Below are 20,281 nucleotides of genomic sequence, written 5' to 3' on the forward strand. Positions count from 1 at the left end.
TAGACTTTGCATGTTCTCCCTGTGCTTGATGGCTTTCCTCTGGGTACTCCTGTTTCCTCCCACAGTCCAAAGACATGCAGGTTAAGCTAGCTGGCATTCCCAATTTGCCTGTATTGTGTGAGTGTGTGAGTCTGTGTGCATGGCCGCCCTGCAAAAAATTGCTGCCCTAATGCACCTGGGGTAGGCTCCAGGCCCCCCATAACCCTGTCCACAGAATAAAGAGGTATAGACGATGAGTGAGGTATCTACAATTAGGATATCTACAAGGTAGGCGTGGTGGCATCGTGTTGCAGTGTTGTTGCCTCACAATGGAAACGCGTGGGTTTTCTCTGAGTTCTCTGGTTTCTTCTTGCTGGTTAAAAGATGAAGGTAGGCAGACTGGTTTGTCTAGGTTGACTGTGGGTGGGAACGAATGTATGGACGTGTGTGTATGCATCCTGTGATGGACTGGCTTCTGATCCAGAGTGTATTCCCACCACACATCCGCTGTTTCCAGGATAGACCCCAGACTAGGGATAAAGCAGTTACAGAAGATGAATGATTGACCCAGCTAGGCCTGCTTATTAGATCCTCCGATGGAGGAAGGCACGGAGAAAGCAGTGGACGGGGTAAGACGCCCTCTTATTGCGCAGTGTGGAGTTGCAGACAGCGGCAGACTCAGTCTGGGCTCTGATTGCTCTGCTGAGCTCCACTGCGCGGCTTCATCCAATCCCGTGTCTGTATGAGTGACGCTGAAGCAGATCGGAGGAGAGGAGCGCCCCTTTAACAGACACACACACACATACACACCCACACACACACACACTCACTCACACTACACAACGCGACGCGACGCAGCGGAGCAGAGCGTGAGACTCTAAGCGCTTCGGTCTTGTCAACAGACCGAAAAAAAAACCCTCCTTCCTTCCTTCGTTCCCGCGTGTCATCGCGGCTTTCTGGACGGTGGTGGATCGCATGTGACATATGAAACTTCCAGGAGGAATTTGGCGTCCTGCTCGAGGAGAGGCGCAGTGCTTTCTGCCCCCGACCTGCCCCGGGTTTTGTTGTCGGCTCGCGTCACGGTGCTGCGCTTCACCGCCGTGTCGGGGATAAAAGGCAGGAGCGAGGAGGAGATAAAGCGCTCAAGTGTCTCTGCGCTCATGAGGAGCTCCGGCATTTCCAGCTGTTTCCTCCGTAATCGTTTTATTTGGATGGAAAGCAGTAAGTCGTGCATTACCAAACAGACTGCAAATATGTTCCGCCGTGTCTCAGGGGAGATTTCCATCGCTTCCTGTGATGCCTTTAAACTTTTCGAAAAATCCGTCTAAGTGAAACTAGCTCCATTTAGGAGCGTGCCGTGACGCATTTGACTTTTAAATGGAATTTGCTTGTTCCTGGGCTGGATTACATTTGAAGCAGGCGTGTTATTGAGCTGGAACTGTTCTCACATCCTGAAACCGCCACATCCCGAGTGAAGCTGGCGCATGAAGACCGCGCTGCGCCCTGCGTCCTGCTCAAATTGGCCACTCGGGTGGTGTGCACCGTGTGCGATGTAGCGCGCCTGCTCACTTTCCTCCTCCTCATTCCCAATAAATCTTGGGGCTTCACCGAACAGGAGGGCCTGAAGATGATCCTCTTCCGCAAATTCCGGGTCTTGATCCTGACCGTGTTCCTCATCGCATGCTCCTTGCACATCATGATCGACTTGTTGCCGCGGCTGGAGAGTAAAGGCGCCGGCGGCTGCTCCTGCTCACACACGCCCAGCGAGGAGCCGCGCAACTGGGGCAAGTCTCCGGGCCGAGCCGCCGCCCCGGAACCGGTCCCGCCACACAAACACACCCTGAGAATACTGCAGGATTTCAGCAGCGAGCCCGGCTCCAACGTGTCCTCACACTCTCTGGAGAAGCTCAGCCCAGCCGGGGAGAAGACGGAGCCGCGGAGGACAGGTGAGCACCGCGCCAAGGCGGGACAGGAGCGCAGGCAGGAGGCGCAGGACGCAGCGGGAGGGACGAGGACACGCTCCAAGCTCGCTGCACTCTTCGAGCACCCGCTCTATAAGATAGCGTTACCTGTCCTCACTGACCAGGACACACTGTTCAACGTCAACACCGACATCAGATTTGACCCCAAAGCAGCAGACAACCAAGAATGGTTAATTTCCTTTCTCTTTACTTTTCTTTACATATGCCAAACGTTAAATATTTGATTACTCCTCTAATATCATATTTTCAGATTAAGTATTTTGCTTAAATAATAGAAACATACTTGTATAGCTATTTAAATAGTAGATATTTAGAAGTCAGAATATATAGGCCTATTATTATGTCTTACATTATTCCTATTATTCTGTCTGGTTTTATTTAAAGAAATACTCTTTTTTGAAATAATTGGAAATTATAAACATATAAAGTGATAACAACATAGAACCTCGGCCAAAAATAATTCCACTCTCATTTGCTGGTTAAATTATAAATACTTGCTTCTGACAAACTAAACTCTTCTGATATGTGAATTTATTCTTTGATTAATATTAGCAGCTGGTCTTATCAAAAGCTTTCTCTCTCTCTTTCTCCCTTTGTGTTTGCTCCACAGGCATGGACAGGAGAAAAATGGAGAGTCCACCCCGACAGGTGAGCTCACCGCAGACTCCTACCCAAACTGGCTGCGCTTTCACATTGGCATCAACCGCTATGAGCTCTATTCCCGCCACAACCCTGTCATCGACGCGATGCTGAGGGACCTGGTTACACAGAGAATCACCAGTGTTGGTAAGTCACAGCAGCTGGGTATTGGATGTGTGTGATTTTGTGGGTGCTGTTACACCAGACGGAAGCATTGTTGGAGCTGGAAAGTTGACAGATGAGAATTAATGCATTTCTTTTCTCTTTCTTAAGTGGATTTGATGAGATTTTGTGCCTCGCTCATTGTGTGTACTGTAGGTGTACATTCAATATAGGCATCCTGCCATCTAATTATTAAAGTTAATTACACTGCAGATTTAGTTTCAACAGCATTTAGTTAAATGGGAATCAAAAAGAATACAGTGTTAAAATACATTGCATTTAGGAAACCAGTTTTGTCTAAGAAAAATCAGGCAGTGATTAGTGGGATGCAGCTGTGTTGGCACTCACACACACACTATTGACTGGAACAGTGCGTAGTTTACTTACATGCTCAGTGGAAAATCAAAACCTGTTATGGTCAACAGACTTTTTTGTTTTAACTTTATGTCTTTATTTGAGATTGCTCATACGATAAGCGAGGCTGTTGCACGGAGTAGCAGCTATGTGACTTTTTTTTTTACTTTTGTCATTATTAGAGTTTATATAATGCTTTTGTTTTCTTTAAAGCCATGAAATCTGGAGGCACGCAACTGAAGCTCATCATGACATTCCAGAATTATGGCCAAGCCCTCTTTAAACCTATGAAGTAAGTACTATCGAAATGGCTGCTGCAGTGTTTGTATGTTAACACCATTCTCAGATTTTTAAAATAATGACAATCAAGATAATAAAAATAATTTGTTACGTAATGTGAGGAAATTGCTATACAATAATCAATACTTGTATGAAGTTATTCATTCTTTAAAATTCTGCTGGATCCGGCTGGGCATAGAGTCAAAAAGACGTCTGGAGTACTCTGGTGTCGCTCTCAGTCCATGCCTGCTTGATTGCTTCCTGAAGATCATGTACAGAAATTTGCCACGGAAGTTTGCAAGTCACTTGAGAATTTCCTAGTTTTAGCCATTTTTGTGCTGAGGCAGACACCCCGGCCACATATACATTAACATCAACTAAACCAACTGATTCTAATTAGATCTTCAGCCAGATAGGCTCAAACTAAATCACCTCTTTTGTGCACAAAGAGAAGTATAATTTGTCATACATTGTCTTAATACAGTACTTTTGTTCAATCCACAAACACACTACCTGTCAAAATTTTGGACACACCTAATTCCATGGTCTTTTCTGATTTTTACTTCCTTCTACATTGTTAAACAATAATGAAGAAATCCAAAATATGCAGTAATCTTGTTTAAACAGTTAATATTAAGATGTATCTGCTACTTATGCTCTGTAACGCCTTTATAACAGCTATAATCTGAGGTGCTGTTAATTAGTGATTTTTGAGGCTGATAACTCTTAATAAACTTCCCCTCTGCAGCAGATATATGTTTTGGTCTTGCTTTCCTGGGATGGTCTTCATGAGAGACAGGTACATCATGGTGTTTGATGGGTTTTGCAAATGCACTTGACAAAACTGTTTTTGTAAGAACTATCCCAGAACAGCTGACCTTCATGTCTCAAAATAACAACTGACTGTTGTGGTTATTATTTAATGATCTAATGCCCTATGTGTTATTTTATAGTTTTGAAAAAAAAAAATCCGGTATTGTTGTAGAATGTAGAAAATGAATTAAAACTTGGGTCCAAACTTCTGACTGGTATTGTGTGTGTGTGTGTGTGTGTGTGTATGTATATATATATATATATATATATATATATATATATATATATATATATATATATATATATATATATACAGTATATCAGACAGAAAATCTTTGTTGATCTTTTTTGGAAACAGTAAATGTGTGATTTCATGAAAAAGTGAAAAAGAAAATGTATGAGGAAAAATGCAAGTGAAGGCAGAAGTGCTTATAGAGGTGTGGATATATTTATGTTTAGCCATAAAAATACAAGAATCCCTTTATTTAATTTTATGTATTTATTTGTTTTTACTTTAAGCTGAGCCTCCTAATCACATATTTCCAACATGGATTTCTGCAAGGAGCAGTTGCTTTCAGAATTTTAGGCCTTAAACATGGCAAATCTGTTGGCTCAGAACAAATGTCTGATGATATTAAAGGGTTTGTAACATTAGTCACAAATAAATGCCGGAGTCGGCGCTGCAGTGCGTAGAATTGTTTTGGCAAGCTATTCCCGTCTGGTTTATCCTGACACTTCTGATTATTTCTACGCTGTAAAATTGGCCCTGCTGTTTTGGGAGGCACGCTTTTAGCACCGCTGCTTTATTTAATTTGGAATCATCTTTCATTATGACCATTAAATAATGGCGTTGGATTTGGGCCACTGATGGAGGATTTATAGTAGCCATCACAGTAGGTTATAGAAGGCGGTTTATCTTCTGTCATAAATATAGGTTACAATGGGAGGGTCGCAGTTTGTGGATTTGACGTGCCCCTTTCTACAAGTAATAATGGACTCCCTATAATTTTCTGAAGCTATAAATGGCAGAAACTGGATCGCCTCACGGTCGGTTCACAGCCATGGTGCTATCTGAATGCAGGTGGTCTGGCTGGTGAAATTTCTTTGGCTCACACTGTTGGGTTTTTAACTGCATTCTAGCAACTCATAGTCATATTCAGTTCCCGGGAGCTTGATCCAAAATATGATGATTATTTTATTTTGTAAAGAAATACAGAATATTTAAACAGTTTTTTAGCCAATACATTTCTTTTTTGCAAATATATCAAAATGTGTCATCAATATTCAGCAGTCATTTAACACAGATTTCTTATGTTGTCTGATAAAGTAATTGGTTGATATGAACACTTTCATAAATCAAGACTGGCTGGGCATTTCTTCAACCCAGCTTTATGAAGTATGTAAAGCAGAGTAGGTTTATTTTTAAAAGCAGATGTGTCATTCACACACGTATTTAATTTGGGCTTCCACTGAACTGCTGTCTTTTCAGCTCAGATTGAGGTTAGGCCTTTTGCTTAGCCCCTTTTCAACAGATCAGTCATGTCAAAAGCATGAATCTAATTAGTTCTTTATATATTTGTGCACCATATATTGCTATATGCAATATGTACTCTAACATTCTGCATAGCCTCACCCAGATGAAGTGGTGTTAACCTTCATACTGTACATAATCAGTATTAACTATGTTTAGATGAAAAAAAAACAAAAAACAAATGAAGCTATACCCTGTCATCTAAACATAGTTAATACTGATTATGTACAGTATGAAGGTTAACACCACTTCATCTGGGTAAGGCTATGCAGAATGTTAGAGTACATATTGCATATAGCAATATATGGTGCACAAATTAGTCTCCCACAGGACTGCTCTCAATACTGTGTGTTTGGTTTCTGCACAGGGAGCATTTAGGACATATGAGAACAATGGTCTTTTGGTGAGAAGATAAATGTTATTAGAGAGCGGGGATCGGCATACAGTCTGTTCCGTCTATAATTAGCACAAAGTAAACCATCTACTCTGGCTTCTTCTAAACCGGACCTCATTTATGTACTTTATTTTCAAGATTTGTCGAAGTAAAAACCTCGTAAAGTACAGCTTTATCATTTTTCCTTGCTTAGCTAAAAATGTCAGGAGCTCGAGTGTTACAGTAGATTGAGCTTGTACTGTCAGAAGGAAAAGCAGTGGCTGTTGTGGGTTGTGGTTGATTATCATGGTTAGGTAAGGGCTTAGACTAATTATTATTATTATTATGATATATTATTATTAATATTATCATTCTTTCTGTACATCCTACTGTTGCATTTACATTAAACTTAACCTATTTTTGAAATGGTTCCGTACAAATAGACCTTTATGGTTTAGTGACTCAGACGCAGAGAAATGATTCATGTCTGTCTGCTCGTATTTGGAATGCAGTCATATCAACCTCAACAGATTGCATAATGGGATGAAATCCCCTTAAAGCTTTTCAGCTACAGTTGTGTTTTGTGGAAAGGTTCCTCCAGGACATTCTTCTCAAAAGCTGCTTTAAAACATCTGAAGATAGTGCACAAGGTTGCAGAGAAAATTGAACAAACTGATAGTTGGACTGATATAAAGGTAATACTTTTGCTCAAATCACCTATTTAATAGTTAAAGTATGACAAGCATAATAATAGGCCAAAGAGCAATGAGTCATGCTGTGTCGCAATAAAATAGCAGAGGCCAGTCTAAAAAACTTTCCGTGACTCAAAATTCAGCAGGAAAAAAAAAAATCCCTCCTGCGTTTGAAACGTGGACAGAGGCTCGTTAATACAATTTGTCTTTGTGCTCCAGTTGTTTGACGGTATATTCTAGATGTCATGTGATCGGTACAACACATCCTTGGTTTTCTAAGACACCTTCCGTTCTGGCTGATCGACTTAATTGTGACAGTTTCTATTTTCATGGAGTTGCGTTATTGCAATATGTTAAGAGTTAATTGTAGACAGTGGCAGGTGGTGAATGTTTGCCTGAGATTTATCTCCAGTGGGAAAGGCCTTAGTGTTGATCCTTTATGTGGCTGACTGGTGCAGCTATGCCAGCTCTCAGAGGAGCCAGACTGCTTCACCAGCACTGACATGATTCTTACTTAATTAGCACCTCTGCAAACACACAACAGGTTTCGGACAATTTTGTTGCCATCGATTGCAGTGTTTTGAAGAGTTTAGCGCAGTGTGGTGCTGTGCTGAGGATGGACCAAGAACACTAATAAAAGACTTCCTTAAGAGTGTTTATTACAGACTTAACAAACACTGGCCTTTGTATTTGGGTATCCTGAGACATGTAGTATTTAGTATGTAAAATAAATATCATGATATTATAATATAGAGCTATACTATGTATCCCGGAACATTAAAAAAAAAAAAAAAAGAAGGAAAAAGGTTTCCAGCGTTTAAAATGTTACATGATGATGAGCCAAGGGTGATCATTGGCTCTGCTTTATTGCAGTAGACCACTGGCTGTTTAAGTGTAGCTGCCTTTCGAGCAGTTATTTTACTTTGAGCTTTGACTCTATGTGACATGCTGCATAAAGCCAGCGGTATAAAAATACCTCCGAGCAACTGAGCAAACTCATTGACTTCACATTGTACAACCTTCCGCCAAACACAACAAGCCTGTTTGCCGCGGAAAATATAACGAGCATATAGATAGCCAAACCTGCAGACCTGCCTGATGACTACTGTCAAAACGTTTCCCTTATGTTTGTTTATCACGTGAATAACTTTAGGAGATAAAGAAACGAACTGAACAGCAAACGTAATGATTAGGCGTAGTCGAACCCGATGACAGGTGCTTTATTAAACGCCTTTTAAGATGAATAAGTGTAGAAAAGCCTAATGAGAAAAGGTTAATGATGAGCACCCCATCTACACTAGAGACCGCAGACTTCTCGATTTTCATGATATGACCGTAAAGGTGTATTATAAAACTTCCTTAAATGACATATGATCTATGACTCGTTGCTCAAATACCCGTTTATACAAGCTATCCTTTATACTTCCCCTTAACAGATTTTTTTGGGTGATGTAATGAATGAGTCCAAAATCTGAGACGGAAAAGATTTGATGGAAATTTGTTCATTTAAAACTGATATCCTGTAAACATCCCGAAAGGCAGTTCATAAAAGATCAACAACTCATCATCATCATTTCTTCATATGTAACATCCCCGTATCAAACGAACATCTTGCTTGGTTTTGTTTAATCAGGTTTTATTGTTTTCCAGCTGCTATTATGAGAACCGTAAAATTAACTCATCAGGATCAAACGCGTTCCCCTGTTTCCCCACTTCTGCGTATCCACACAAAATCCAGAAGGTGTTTTACCCTCTTATTCACTTAGCATTGTAACATACAGTACAGATCAGACAGGGAATTTATTTAGCATGTTTCCTCATTCCCACCTGAAATTAATTCATTGCTACACCAGTGCATCACATAACCTGTAGTTACAGTCAGGAGGTGTCCTGAGAACTAATTATCCAATAATGAAGCAGAAAGGGAAAATTCAGCATTGTTAAAATTCTTGATTGTCACTCCTAATTATAATGGCACAGTCCTAAGCTCGGAGCTTATTTTATTTCACAGTAGGACAGACTCTCTAATTGGCACTCCATGTACCAGGCTATCTGAAACATGGCTTTGAATAAGACAGATAATTAGAGCATAGCGGAAAGAGCCGGCCCTTCACTCTATCAGGCCGTACCAGTGTGAGGATCAGATCACGGCCCTGGACGAGGCTTGGAAGACATCTGTTGTACATCTTAACTTCAAACACGCATTGCTTCAGTCTTTCTGCGGACCCCAGGCTGGCTCACACACTCTACAGAAAATCTGAACCTGTAGTGAATTACTTGTCTGAATGGCCTCCAATTTTGTATACTGGTTATTTCTGCTTGCGTTACCGAATAGTTGTGTAGTCATAACCAGTTAGGAATCTGGCCTTGAATTCAGATTCACAACTTTTCTCCTTCTTACTGTTGATCTGGTGTATTTCTGTTGATCGGAAGTTGATCTGATGTATTTCTGCTTCGCTTTATCTGTATAATTGTTTCCCCCATGCTCCCTGTGCGAGTCTCTCGAGTTCATTGCAGATCTTTGTGTTATGATTAGCGCCGCAGTTTTTTACAGCAAAAGCACAGAGAATGCCGTGTATGCCGTAAGGCCCGAAGTTAATGGCAGATTTTCGAAGATGGGTCATTAAAGTTTTTAGTGTCAGAGGGAAAGAAAAAGGATACGGAGAACTAAGGTAAAAGCATATGGCCCTTTTGTGTGTAATCAGATAGATTAATACGTGACAAAGCTGAGAAAAAGAGGGGTTTTTTTATTCTGATGGCTCAGAATACTTCTTAGGTGTTGAAGCTGCTTATGAGAAAAACAAGCTTGCAGAAAATCATTGATCTGTTGACTCTGCAGAGATGAACTAAAATGAAAACACACACACATGCACACACACACACACACACACACACACGCACACACGGCAGTTTGTTTTGCAGCATATGTAAATATGAGCTTTGGAATCTGATTTGTGGTTGAGGCAAGACCCATGTTTGGAAGCTAATCTCAAATCATGCAAAATAATGTGCATGTATTATTTCAGGCACAACAATAGCGCTGGTAGACAACAGAGCAAAGAGGAGGCACTTATTTCTGGAACAAAAGTTTCGCAAAAAAAAATTCCAGTGTTCTCCACCAGGCACTCCCTATAAATGGCCCGAATCCAAGAATCGCACATGAAGAACTAAGTCTTGCTTCTTTAATCCTCCCCTAAAAGCAGCCCATTGTAGTAATATTATATACTGTAAGGCTTTGCTGTCGAATCGTTTAAAGCCCAGGGCAGGGCTACGGAACCAGAAAGCAGCATAATACTTTCTGAAAGAGCTTGCCATCATTTCTGTTATTAAACTATTTTTTAATTGAGATGGGTGTAAAAGTGGCAGTGGAAGTTCCGTACTGTATGTGGAAAATGTTTACCACGGGCGGCACGTTGCGCGCTGTAGACGATGTTATAAACATTTGGTGGCATGAATGAAGCTATTCAAACAGCCTGACGGTTTTGCACTTTACTCTGCAAGATAAGTCGTGTTAGTGTGTTTAATACGGACAGGGAAAGAATTTGTGTATTCAAATTCTGCAGAGGTAAATGTGGAATGTATTTTTATTTTTATTTTTTTTTTTCACTTTTTTTGTTTTTTGCTAAATGTCGTGGAACAACCGGAAAAACAAGGTATTACTTGTGTTATAGCGACATCCTCAGTTTTTAAGATGGGAATAAATTGTGTTTCAGGGAAATCATAAAATGCTATTCTGAAGACATTCAGAATGTCAGAAAAATCAATATTTACAATACTTAGCCCTAGTACCTTTGCGTCTGAGTGCTGACACTGGAGGCTCCTTCCAAATGTGTTAAAGAAAAGGCTTCTTATAGAAAACTGGCATGTCTGCCATAAGAGCCCCTGTATGAACTGTTAATATAAAATCAATGACGCATTAGACCGCATTCCGTTTATGCGGGTGCATACCGTAATTTTGTTTGTCGAAATATTGTCATTACTGCTGTTATGTAAGGAATTATATATAATTATAAAAAGCATACACACTCAGGAGTAGGAAGGAGGTGATGCGACACAATGCGCAGCTGAAGCGTATTTAGAGCATCCTTTTCGCGCTGTTATTATAGAAAAAAAAAAGAGTATTTATATTTGTTTATGAGACAGACAGAACTTTTATATCAAAATAAGGCGGCACACCTTCTGATCAGTCTGGTTCAAGATTTAATTTAAGTGTATAATGCAATATTATTACACATTATGAGTTTGTGTTCATACATATGAAGAAACAAAGCGTTGTTTACTAGAAAACAGCCCAGGTGATGGGAAGTCTTTTCTCCTAGTCAGAGAGCTCAGGACTTAAGTAGTTTTATTTTATTTTATTTTATTGTATTTCTGCTTTTTGTGTGCTTGGAGTATTATAAAATGAACCTCTACACATAACTGGAAAAAGTGAACACATCAAACATTGCTGTTGCCAAGGGTGTAGTGAATCTGTATTTTTATTTTTATTTTTTTTATTTTTTTCACCAATAAAATCCTCACAGACTGTTCTCACAGACTCATAAATTTCATTCGAGTAGATGATTTTTTTTTTTTCCCACCATGGTCTGTATGGCCAGTTCGCCACAAATTCATTGCCATTCAGTGTAAATGTACTCTAAGCCTTAGGAGCATTCCAGATTAATCTTATACACCACATTTTGGGTTACCCACCCAAAGAATGTTTTTCAGTAACAACCCGTAAAAATGTTTTATAGCAACGACACGTTAAAAAAAAAATAATAATTTGTTGTGTTTAATGCTGTCGAACATTTGCTGGTACGTACTTACATTTTAGCAGCTATAAACAGTTGTTTTCATACCAACCTTTTTTTTTTTAAAGTAATAGGACAAACGTTATAAGAAACCTTAAAATACTATGTTCTCATCGCCTGTAACGGAAAATGTAAATCTCACAGCCGTACATGATGATTTTAAATATCCATGTTCAAGTTCATGCTGCTTCTGAGCTCATCTTACTGTATCATAACCACATACTAGGAAGTTTTCGTTCTTAGTTCAGTTAAAAGTAACATCTGGAGTAATGTTTCCATTTATGTTGGGCTTCATAAAGTTTAACGATTTCTTTAAAATCCAACGCTATGATAAACAAGTGGTCTGAGGGCAGGACACTACATTTTAGAGCAGATCTTTCATGTTTCCTAGCATGCTTTAATATTAAGATTTTTGAGGAAGTCGTTTTATTTTAATTAAGCATGAGCAAAATAAGAAAACAACTCCACCACAAGTCGAATCTTGCCAACAGGCTCCCACCAACAGCCAGACCAGACCAAAGCTGTATAATTACTCAGAAGTGTTCCTGCAATAAATCTGAAAGAATTTTGGGAACATCTTTAATTATACACACAGAGAAGACCAAATAAGTGCAGTACCACTGGGAGCACTTTTATGTTGAAGGTATCTAAGGAATGCTGAATTTACCAAAACCTCTTAGGATCTTGCGAGTAACGACATCTCTGAGTGTATTCACACTTGAGCTGAAATGAACACTGATGCAATTTCTAATTTAGTACAGTTCAAATTTAAATGTTATTCATCACACACATAACCATACACAGTATGACGTGCAGTGAAATGCTTTAAAATCATTGGAAGCACTGACAATAACACTGCTGTGAACCAGACTAGCACGCTTAGACCCCATGAGAGGGTCATTCTTGGTCTGCTTCCAGAAATATATATATATTTTTTGTTGAGGAAATAGAAGTTTCTATGTTTGACACTTTGAATGATACTAAAATGAGACTGACTTAAAACATCTAAGGATTCTATTTAACACCTTTTGGCTGCGTGTTAAATATGGCAAGTAAGCAGCAGCTAAAATGACACAGTGTGTTATTTTTCCCTGTTTTGGTCTGCACCAAGAAAGTTGCGGTACAGGTGTGATCACACTCTTAGAGCTCATTTTCAAGAGGACCAAAGCACAAACCTCTGGTGCTTTACATACGTATGCTCCTGGAAATACAAACGTGAGATGACACAGCTGTAAACAGCAGTCATGCATGACACTAATTTAACTGATTATACCCCAATGTTTATTCATAACTGGATGACAAATTTGAATGTATCTATGATGCATTTATTACACTTTATTGCCTGGAATAACTGACCTGATTGTTATTGCCCTTGGTCCAAGATCTTTCTTAGTTAACATTGATAGAAATAGACACTATTATTCGCCAAACAAAGCGACACACCTCCATGGCTAATCTTTGTGCTGTCAGGAATTTCCATGGTTGCAAAACAAGCCCGTATTTAGGTGGTGTTCTGGAAATTTGATCTCTGCTCAGTTTTTATCCAGAGGACCTTAGACAAGCCTGGGGCGGGACAGAGGAGACTCTGTACTGCCATTGTCCAGCACTCTTGGCTATTGTCTGCCCTCTGATCACCCCTTTCATCTGTAAGAAATCCATACCATGGAGGGAAAAAGTAGAACGTATTAGCTTACAAGATCAGTGAAGTGAAGGTCTTTAGGAGGGACGTTTACCCATTGTGGGAGAGGTCGAAGATTTGTTAAGTTGAATGTGCCAGATTCATTACAAATTCCAGTTTCCAGTGCTGGAAAACCAAATCATGACGTAATAGAGAAATACAAGAGCTAATAAGGCTTGTATTGACCTCCTGAGAGCCAAATTCTAATGTTGTGTTCTTCACGTCCTTTCACTGTTTCTGTTTATTTGCACCTGATAACTACTGAACCAGATCAGTGTCTACGGAAAGGAAGAGGTTTGGCAAAAGTGTGATGCCCAGTGGTCCTCTTACAGTATGAGGCTCTTGCAAGGATATACACGTGGTGTAGTTGGGAGTTGTCCTTATATAAGGACAGTCAGGGTCACGTGCAGATAGAAGTCTCTGAGCAAGCTTGCATTTACATAAAGACTAGGATAAAGTCATTTGAGCAATAAATTCTGAAGGTTTCAGTAACATGGAGGTAACATGAAGCTGCACTTCATGAAGTTCTCAATGGACATAGCAGTGATGTAGCTGTAATATTAGCAGCCTGTATAATCTGATATTCAAACTGGCTCTAAAGCATATGGCAGGTGGTATGTGCTTTGACACGTACTTGCTAACATTACAACATCGTGTCTGCATGCCAATTCGGCAAGCCCGGAGATGAAAGTTACATGAATTGCTTTAACTGGAATAATGCACAATTCTAATTGGTGTCTGTTTTCGCTGTCAGCTTGTGGACAGTGAAATTGGATTACAAAAAAAAAAAAAAACATGACATATTCATTTTATATATCTCAGAGAAAACGAGTGTTAAAAGATAAGGCCTGTCATTATTCAGTCTTTTAACATTTCGTGAAGTGACATTATTTGTTCCGAGGGTGATATTCCTGTGCAAGCTTTATGAGTTTTGAGCTTCGCTTTAAACACAAACACTTGAAAATATCTTAAAATAGTGTACAATGGCCCACTTGTTGTCTATCTTTGGTGAATTTGGAGCAGATAAATTTTTTTTTAAAACAGAAGGGGAACAAGCAGAAGTAACAGACATGTCACTGCTTACATGCCGTAATGGTACAATAAGCGCGAAGGATGAAGATGATCTTCACTTGTCCTATCTGAGCCAGGCATTTCATCGCTCTCCCAGAAGGAGCAGATTTTACAGTACCAGTGACCGAGAGCAGCATGACTTGCCTCACTCAGATGTTTCTTCCATCTCCTTGGCCTCTTTTAATCCCAGAGGGCAGCTGTTGACATTGTAGCCAAGTATGAATAGAAAGATGCATCCCAGCATCCCAGTGAGGGGGAAATGCCTTTCACTCATAAGAGCTCACAAGCCAAATAGTTTCTACACGTCTGTGAATGTGTTTTTCCTGCATATTTAAAATGTAAGTGACCTTTCAGTGGGCATCGAATCAGAGTGCAAAGATAAAAGTGCTCAGTGTCAGCTGAACCAAATCAGTCGAACCTTGTGTGCGAAATTGTTTATATATATATATAAATTTTGGACTTGATTGCATGGCTTAATAATTAGAAATATATTTTTAAGTGCCCAGGTGAAACTATCTATAATCCTTGTTAACTGCACTCAAAGGCTGTGGTTCAAATGTGCCACTTAAACTTCCTCCAGTCATTGTACATTATGACTATGTTTTCTCTTTCTTGCCCTCACCCCGTCCCCACACCTATCAGCCCCCATAGTGCACTCTGGCCTCAGATGCTGGCCATTAACTTTCACCAAGCTGCTCTGTAATGTGAAGGAATGGCGTGCCCTCGGCACAATGAAATTGTGACTGGGTCATTGTTAACACATGCCGGTCTAATAGCCTGTCTGTGTATCTGCTTGATGTGGAGCTGTGTTTACTGCACGGCTGCTGATGACCCCGGAATGACACAAATAATGTGTTCGGGTTATCCTATTAGGAGCCAAGGTAGAGAGGAGAAAAGCCGTGTGTAAAGCACAAAAACAGCTCTCTGAATGCCAAATCGACCTAATCCCTGCCTTTACAAAAAGATACACATTCCTAAAGCTTTCTCGCAGGCACTCGGCCTCACTGCTCCAGGAAAATTTCCCGGGCTGCTCTCACACAGATTACTCTTATTGCTGATATAGAGAGTGTTCAGATATTTCAAATCCCTGCCCTTCTTATACAAATCAGATGAATTCTTTATTGAATGAAACTCCATAAAATCCCGGCTTATTATATACAATAGTTATTCCTCTTAAAGCAAAGTAGCAGCTATAAATTATTCAGCAAGTACACGAGAAAAAGAAATCGTTCCATCCGATACTCTTAAGAGCTCTTTGGTCTGTCTTTTTGGGTTATGTATAGAAGCTACAACCTCTTTTGAATGATCCAAAGCATCTTAATTGACTTTTTAAAAAAAGTTTACAGACAAATAGGAAAGGCATGTACTGTAGTTACGCAAGCGAGGATTCACTGCTTTTAATCAGTGTAAACAAAATATTAACGATTCTCTGCCAATTCGCTGTCACACATTCACTCGTGCGCCTAATTACCTTATGACTGTCAGACAGTGTAGAACGCCAGAGATTCCTGGTAATGCCTCTTTAAAGATCCTGCTCAAAGGAAGGAAAGGGAATAAAGGAATAGTTATAAATTATGTAAAGCCTACTCTCAAGCTGTTCAGTCACATCCTGCCATGTGGCTCCACTCTTACAGATCCGTGCCATTCTCTTATGTTTTCCCCTTTGGAGGATAAAGCTTAATGCTGGACCTTGAGAAAAAAAGGACTTATGGCAGCATTCTTCCCATGCTGCTACACAAAGGCTGATATTCAGGCTTTGTTTTACCACTAGCAGGGAGTTCTGCATGTATCGAAGACGTCAGCTGATATTGTCCTCCCCCTTTAAAGCCGTTACCCCATGCCCTTTTTGCCCTTCTGTTTCGGCCCAGCACTGGATTTCTGTGATGCTCAGCTTGTGATGTTCCCCTGCTGCTGGATAAATGTTGTTTTGCTATCCATGGGGAAGAGGAGCCTGAGGAGGGACAAATAAGGTAGACAACGTGCACAGAGTGCAGAATCAAAAAATGGAAGATTCAGGCCTGCTAATTAGTGATAATTGCTGTATAGGCAAAGGAATTTGCTTGTTCCTCTGGATAATTATAAATTGTACACCTCCTATAACACCTATATTTCTTGGTGCATGAAAGGTCAAGCCAGTATATTAGCCATCTGTAATAATCACTCATAAAGCAGAAAGACGGAAGAAGTATGCACAAAACGTGATTAGTCTATGATCCACAGTATGTCAAAGCTGTGTCCTGTTAACTGTTATTGGATTACTCTGAATTGCATGCAGATTTACATAGATGTGTGTAAAAACTTTTTAAAAGCTCGAGCTTTACATTCCCAAAACAAAAAAAAATAAATAACAGGGCAATCCGTACCTAAATACAACCTACTGTATATTACATGTAATTTTCACATTAGTCCATATTCTTCAAAACAGACATTGTGTAATTCATTTGTACTGTAGATCAACATGTTACAGCATTAGAAGCTGGTTGTGGCCTGAAAACAAACATTTCGTTCAGTAATATTTAATCTCCTGCACTATTTCTGTCCTATTTCCCTTCACGGCTGACTGATATTCAGTTAACGATCCTTAATGATTGTAGGTTGGAAGCAGATCCAGTATTGTCTCAATGTTTCTGGCTGTGTTCAATAACACCCTGCTCGCTGGCCACTTTTTTATTGGATTGTAAACATGATGAATACAGTCAATTTCAAATCGTTGTATGACGCTAAATACACTTCCTTGTTTTGAATCTTCCCTAAAGATGGTATTTCAATAACATAAGTCGAAATCAATCACAAAAATATATGTCACCCCCCACCTTATTATTATGATGTCGAAGTTCCTTCCACAAATCTGAGGCATTTAGTGTGTATTCATGCTCAAAGAATTCCAATCAGAGCCTCTCTCCTGTCTCAATGTTTTTTTTTTTTGTTTTTTTTTTATGTGCCATGCTGCTTTGAGGCGTACCACACGCTAAGGCTGGGTACTCTGATTCAGTTTTTAAAAGTTGTGTACCACTGAGCAGATAAACATGTAAGATTGCATGCCCAAGTTTGTTACAAATAAATGTGTTTTTTATGTGGTTGCTAATTGCATGCAAAACACAACGTGTAAATTCACAAACATCCACAATAATCTGGCGTTTAAATCTAATGAAATATAAGAGGGCGTGATGCTGTCACGTGATCTTAGGCTTTATCCTTAGATCTCAGCCTTAGAGGCTCCACCTACGGACCACAGAGCCTCTAACATCTATTGGTACGCTATACTGAAACAAAGCTTCAGAATGGCGTTCGGCCCCTAAATGCGTCTGTGTATACACACGTCTGTGTGGTAGTTTGCAGCAGGAAAAAAAAAGCTTCTAAATGTTGCATCCAAACGAGCTTTTCCATCAAATGAATTTTAATTAAACGAAAGCCCTAATTTTTAAGAAGGTCCCACTCAAGTGAGACTGAAATCGCTGCCATGGTTTATTTAGGCTGCCTTTACACTCCTTATTTTACTTCTCATAACAGTTAGTATCTAATGTTTAATTTGTTATTGCATTAAGCCACGCTGATGTTTTCAAACCTTTTGTCAGTACTGCATATGAGCAGTCTGGGGAGCCACAATCCAGTGCTCTGGTGCACTTTATAACATCGCGTCAGACATCAGTAGCACCTGCCTGAAGCAGGATGGGTGGGAAGTGCAGGCTTCGTACGTTTGTAAGATCCTAGATGCATTATCAGACGGAGAAGCCCAGAAGCCATGCCTGGTAAATCTGTCAGAGATTATGTGCAGATGATGGATTCCTCTTTATGGTCCGTTGATCTGGCTGGAATATTTACAGGATGCCATTATGGGAGTGATGGACCATGGAGGGTTTGATGCAGCAGGATGTTTAGGCCTGCCTGTTGTTCAGCCTAGTGGGTTACTTTCAAAGGCGGGAAGGATTGGTTTTCTGATTGTTGCAGCTGGGCTGTCAGCCTTCTGTCATCCTAAGAGGACCTCTTTAAACTGACACATAGTCAGTTGTGATAGCGAGAAGAAATCGATTGCCGTCTTGGACACCTGATGCTCCCCACAAAGGTACATCTATCAAAAAGTATCTAACAATCTATGAGCTCTACATCAGTTTAAGCTTAAGGCAAAACTGCCTGCTACAAATCTGAACTCAGAAAAACATACGCCCTCCAGGATGACCACACCATCTCCTCAAATCCACACCAACGCTTTTCCCACACATGTGCTGAATGAAGGCAAACAGCTGGCCCCCTGTATCTGTGGATCTGTGTTTCACACCCGAGGGCACTGCTGACAGTTAGTGGGAGACATGATTGAGGGAGCGATATAGCATTCAACATAGAGTACTACTAAACAAACAGCAACGATCCTTTATAAATATACCAACACAGAAACAACAATCTTGCTGAAATACACATATGCACACAGGCACGTCTATTCATGGGTAAAAATATATACTGGTTTCAGCCAGGCACAAACATAGACACTCAAGCCTGTGGAAAAAAAAACACCCCAAAAACATGCTTAGTTACTTGGAGGAATTTTTACAGCATGGCTGAGTATTCATCCTGCCATAAAGCAGACTCAAGGCCGTCGTCAGACTCTCTCAATAAACAGCATCGCCAGCACTGTCAGACACGGCACTAAATAGTGGCCATCTGGGTTGAGCTGAGCTCAGTGCATGTGTGGATGAGTGCAATGGCCTCGATTCTTGCTCGGGGCCAACGTGCCCTTCACAAGTGAATCTGCACCAAGTGCTTTAATGTTGAATGAGAGAAAAATGATAGCAGCGTTTTATCTGACAGGCCGTTTCAGACACCACCACCACCACCCCATGCTCCTGTTCTACGCCCCATATGTTTTGTAACAGCACAGAAGGAATTAGTTGTGAAATGTGGTTAAGGGCATTTCACCTCATTGAGTGCCGTTTTAACCTTGGCTCAGGTGGCGTATTGAGGCTGGTAAAACAAAGTCCCTCCTGGCGTAATGTGTTATCTGTTATCAACACCGTGCCAGTAAAAGCTGCTTTATTTTCTCCCAGGTTCTCCTCACCTCCTAACCATCGAGAACAGTTCAGGGCATTAGCCGCAAAGGTCATCTCCATATGCTCCAACAGAGTTTAAACAATTCTCTATTTGCTAATCGTAGTAAAGTCAAAAAGTCACAGTGCAGTCCCAATGGAAAGTGCACATGAAGTGATGAAGTTTAGCATGTGGTTCAGCAGCGTGTGGTTCCAGTGCTCAGTTGTTCCTCTGCATCACATTAACTGGAATGATGGAGTAAGTTTTTAGAGTGTGTACAGCTGCCATGCATGTGTATTGTTCCTGTTCTCCGAGCAATTATCAATGACACATGTTTAATGGTATTTACTGAGCGACAGGCCAGCAAGGGATTCAGGCAGTACGCACAGTCGCAGCTGTTTCTTGAACTGTTAAGCTGTTCTTGCTTATTCTCTCATGGTATCAGATTTTGTATTGTGCACACCTTTTGTGCTCCCACACCCCACAGCATTTTGCTATCTGCTTCCTATTTTTTGCTTGCAAAGCAAACAGTCAACTATTTTTTTTGCTGGCATGGTCCTCTAAGACTGTGTGTGTGTATGTGTGTGTGCATACCTTGTGCGTCCTTTGCGCCAGTAAGCTGTCTGCCTGTTAAGAGTAAACAGTGTCTTTACACCCATGCAAAGTGCATACTCAGCCTATTTTGAGAGCTCATGAGGCTCTTGTCTAAGCAGACTAAAATTTTACAAAGGCAACACTATAGACACACATCTCAAAGGCCCATCTCTGCTTTCTCTGAAATGGGTCTCAACAGGGAGGCCTCCCCAAAAATTGGGGAACTAGTGGTTTTGGAATAGGATGTTCAACAGGCATACACCATCAGCCACAACATTAAACATACTGTATACACTGATCAGCCACAACATACCACTTGCCT

At 40.4% G+C, this 20,281-nt stretch overlaps 1 protein-coding gene across 1 annotated transcript in view; it reads left to right on the forward strand.

Annotated features, from left to right (window-relative positions):
• Nucleotides 1-704: 704 nt before the first annotated feature.
• Nucleotides 705-20,281, forward strand: part of fam20cb (FAM20C golgi associated secretory pathway kinase b) — a 31,145-nt gene continuing 11,568 nt past the window's right edge. The window contains exons 1-3 of the mRNA XM_053511669.1: nucleotides 705-2,130; nucleotides 2,572-2,747; nucleotides 3,330-3,408. Coding sequence (XP_053367644.1) covers nucleotides 1,607-2,130; nucleotides 2,572-2,747; nucleotides 3,330-3,408 — 779 coding nt within the window. The 5' untranslated portion in view covers nucleotides 705-1,606. The remainder of the gene's footprint in view (nucleotides 2,131-2,571; nucleotides 2,748-3,329; nucleotides 3,409-20,281) is intronic.

The sequence above is a fragment of the Clarias gariepinus genome, chromosome 14, assembly GCF_024256425.1.
Source record: "Clarias gariepinus isolate MV-2021 ecotype Netherlands chromosome 14, CGAR_prim_01v2, whole genome shotgun sequence".
Taxonomy (NCBI): Eukaryota; Metazoa; Chordata; class Actinopteri; order Siluriformes; family Clariidae; genus Clarias; species Clarias gariepinus.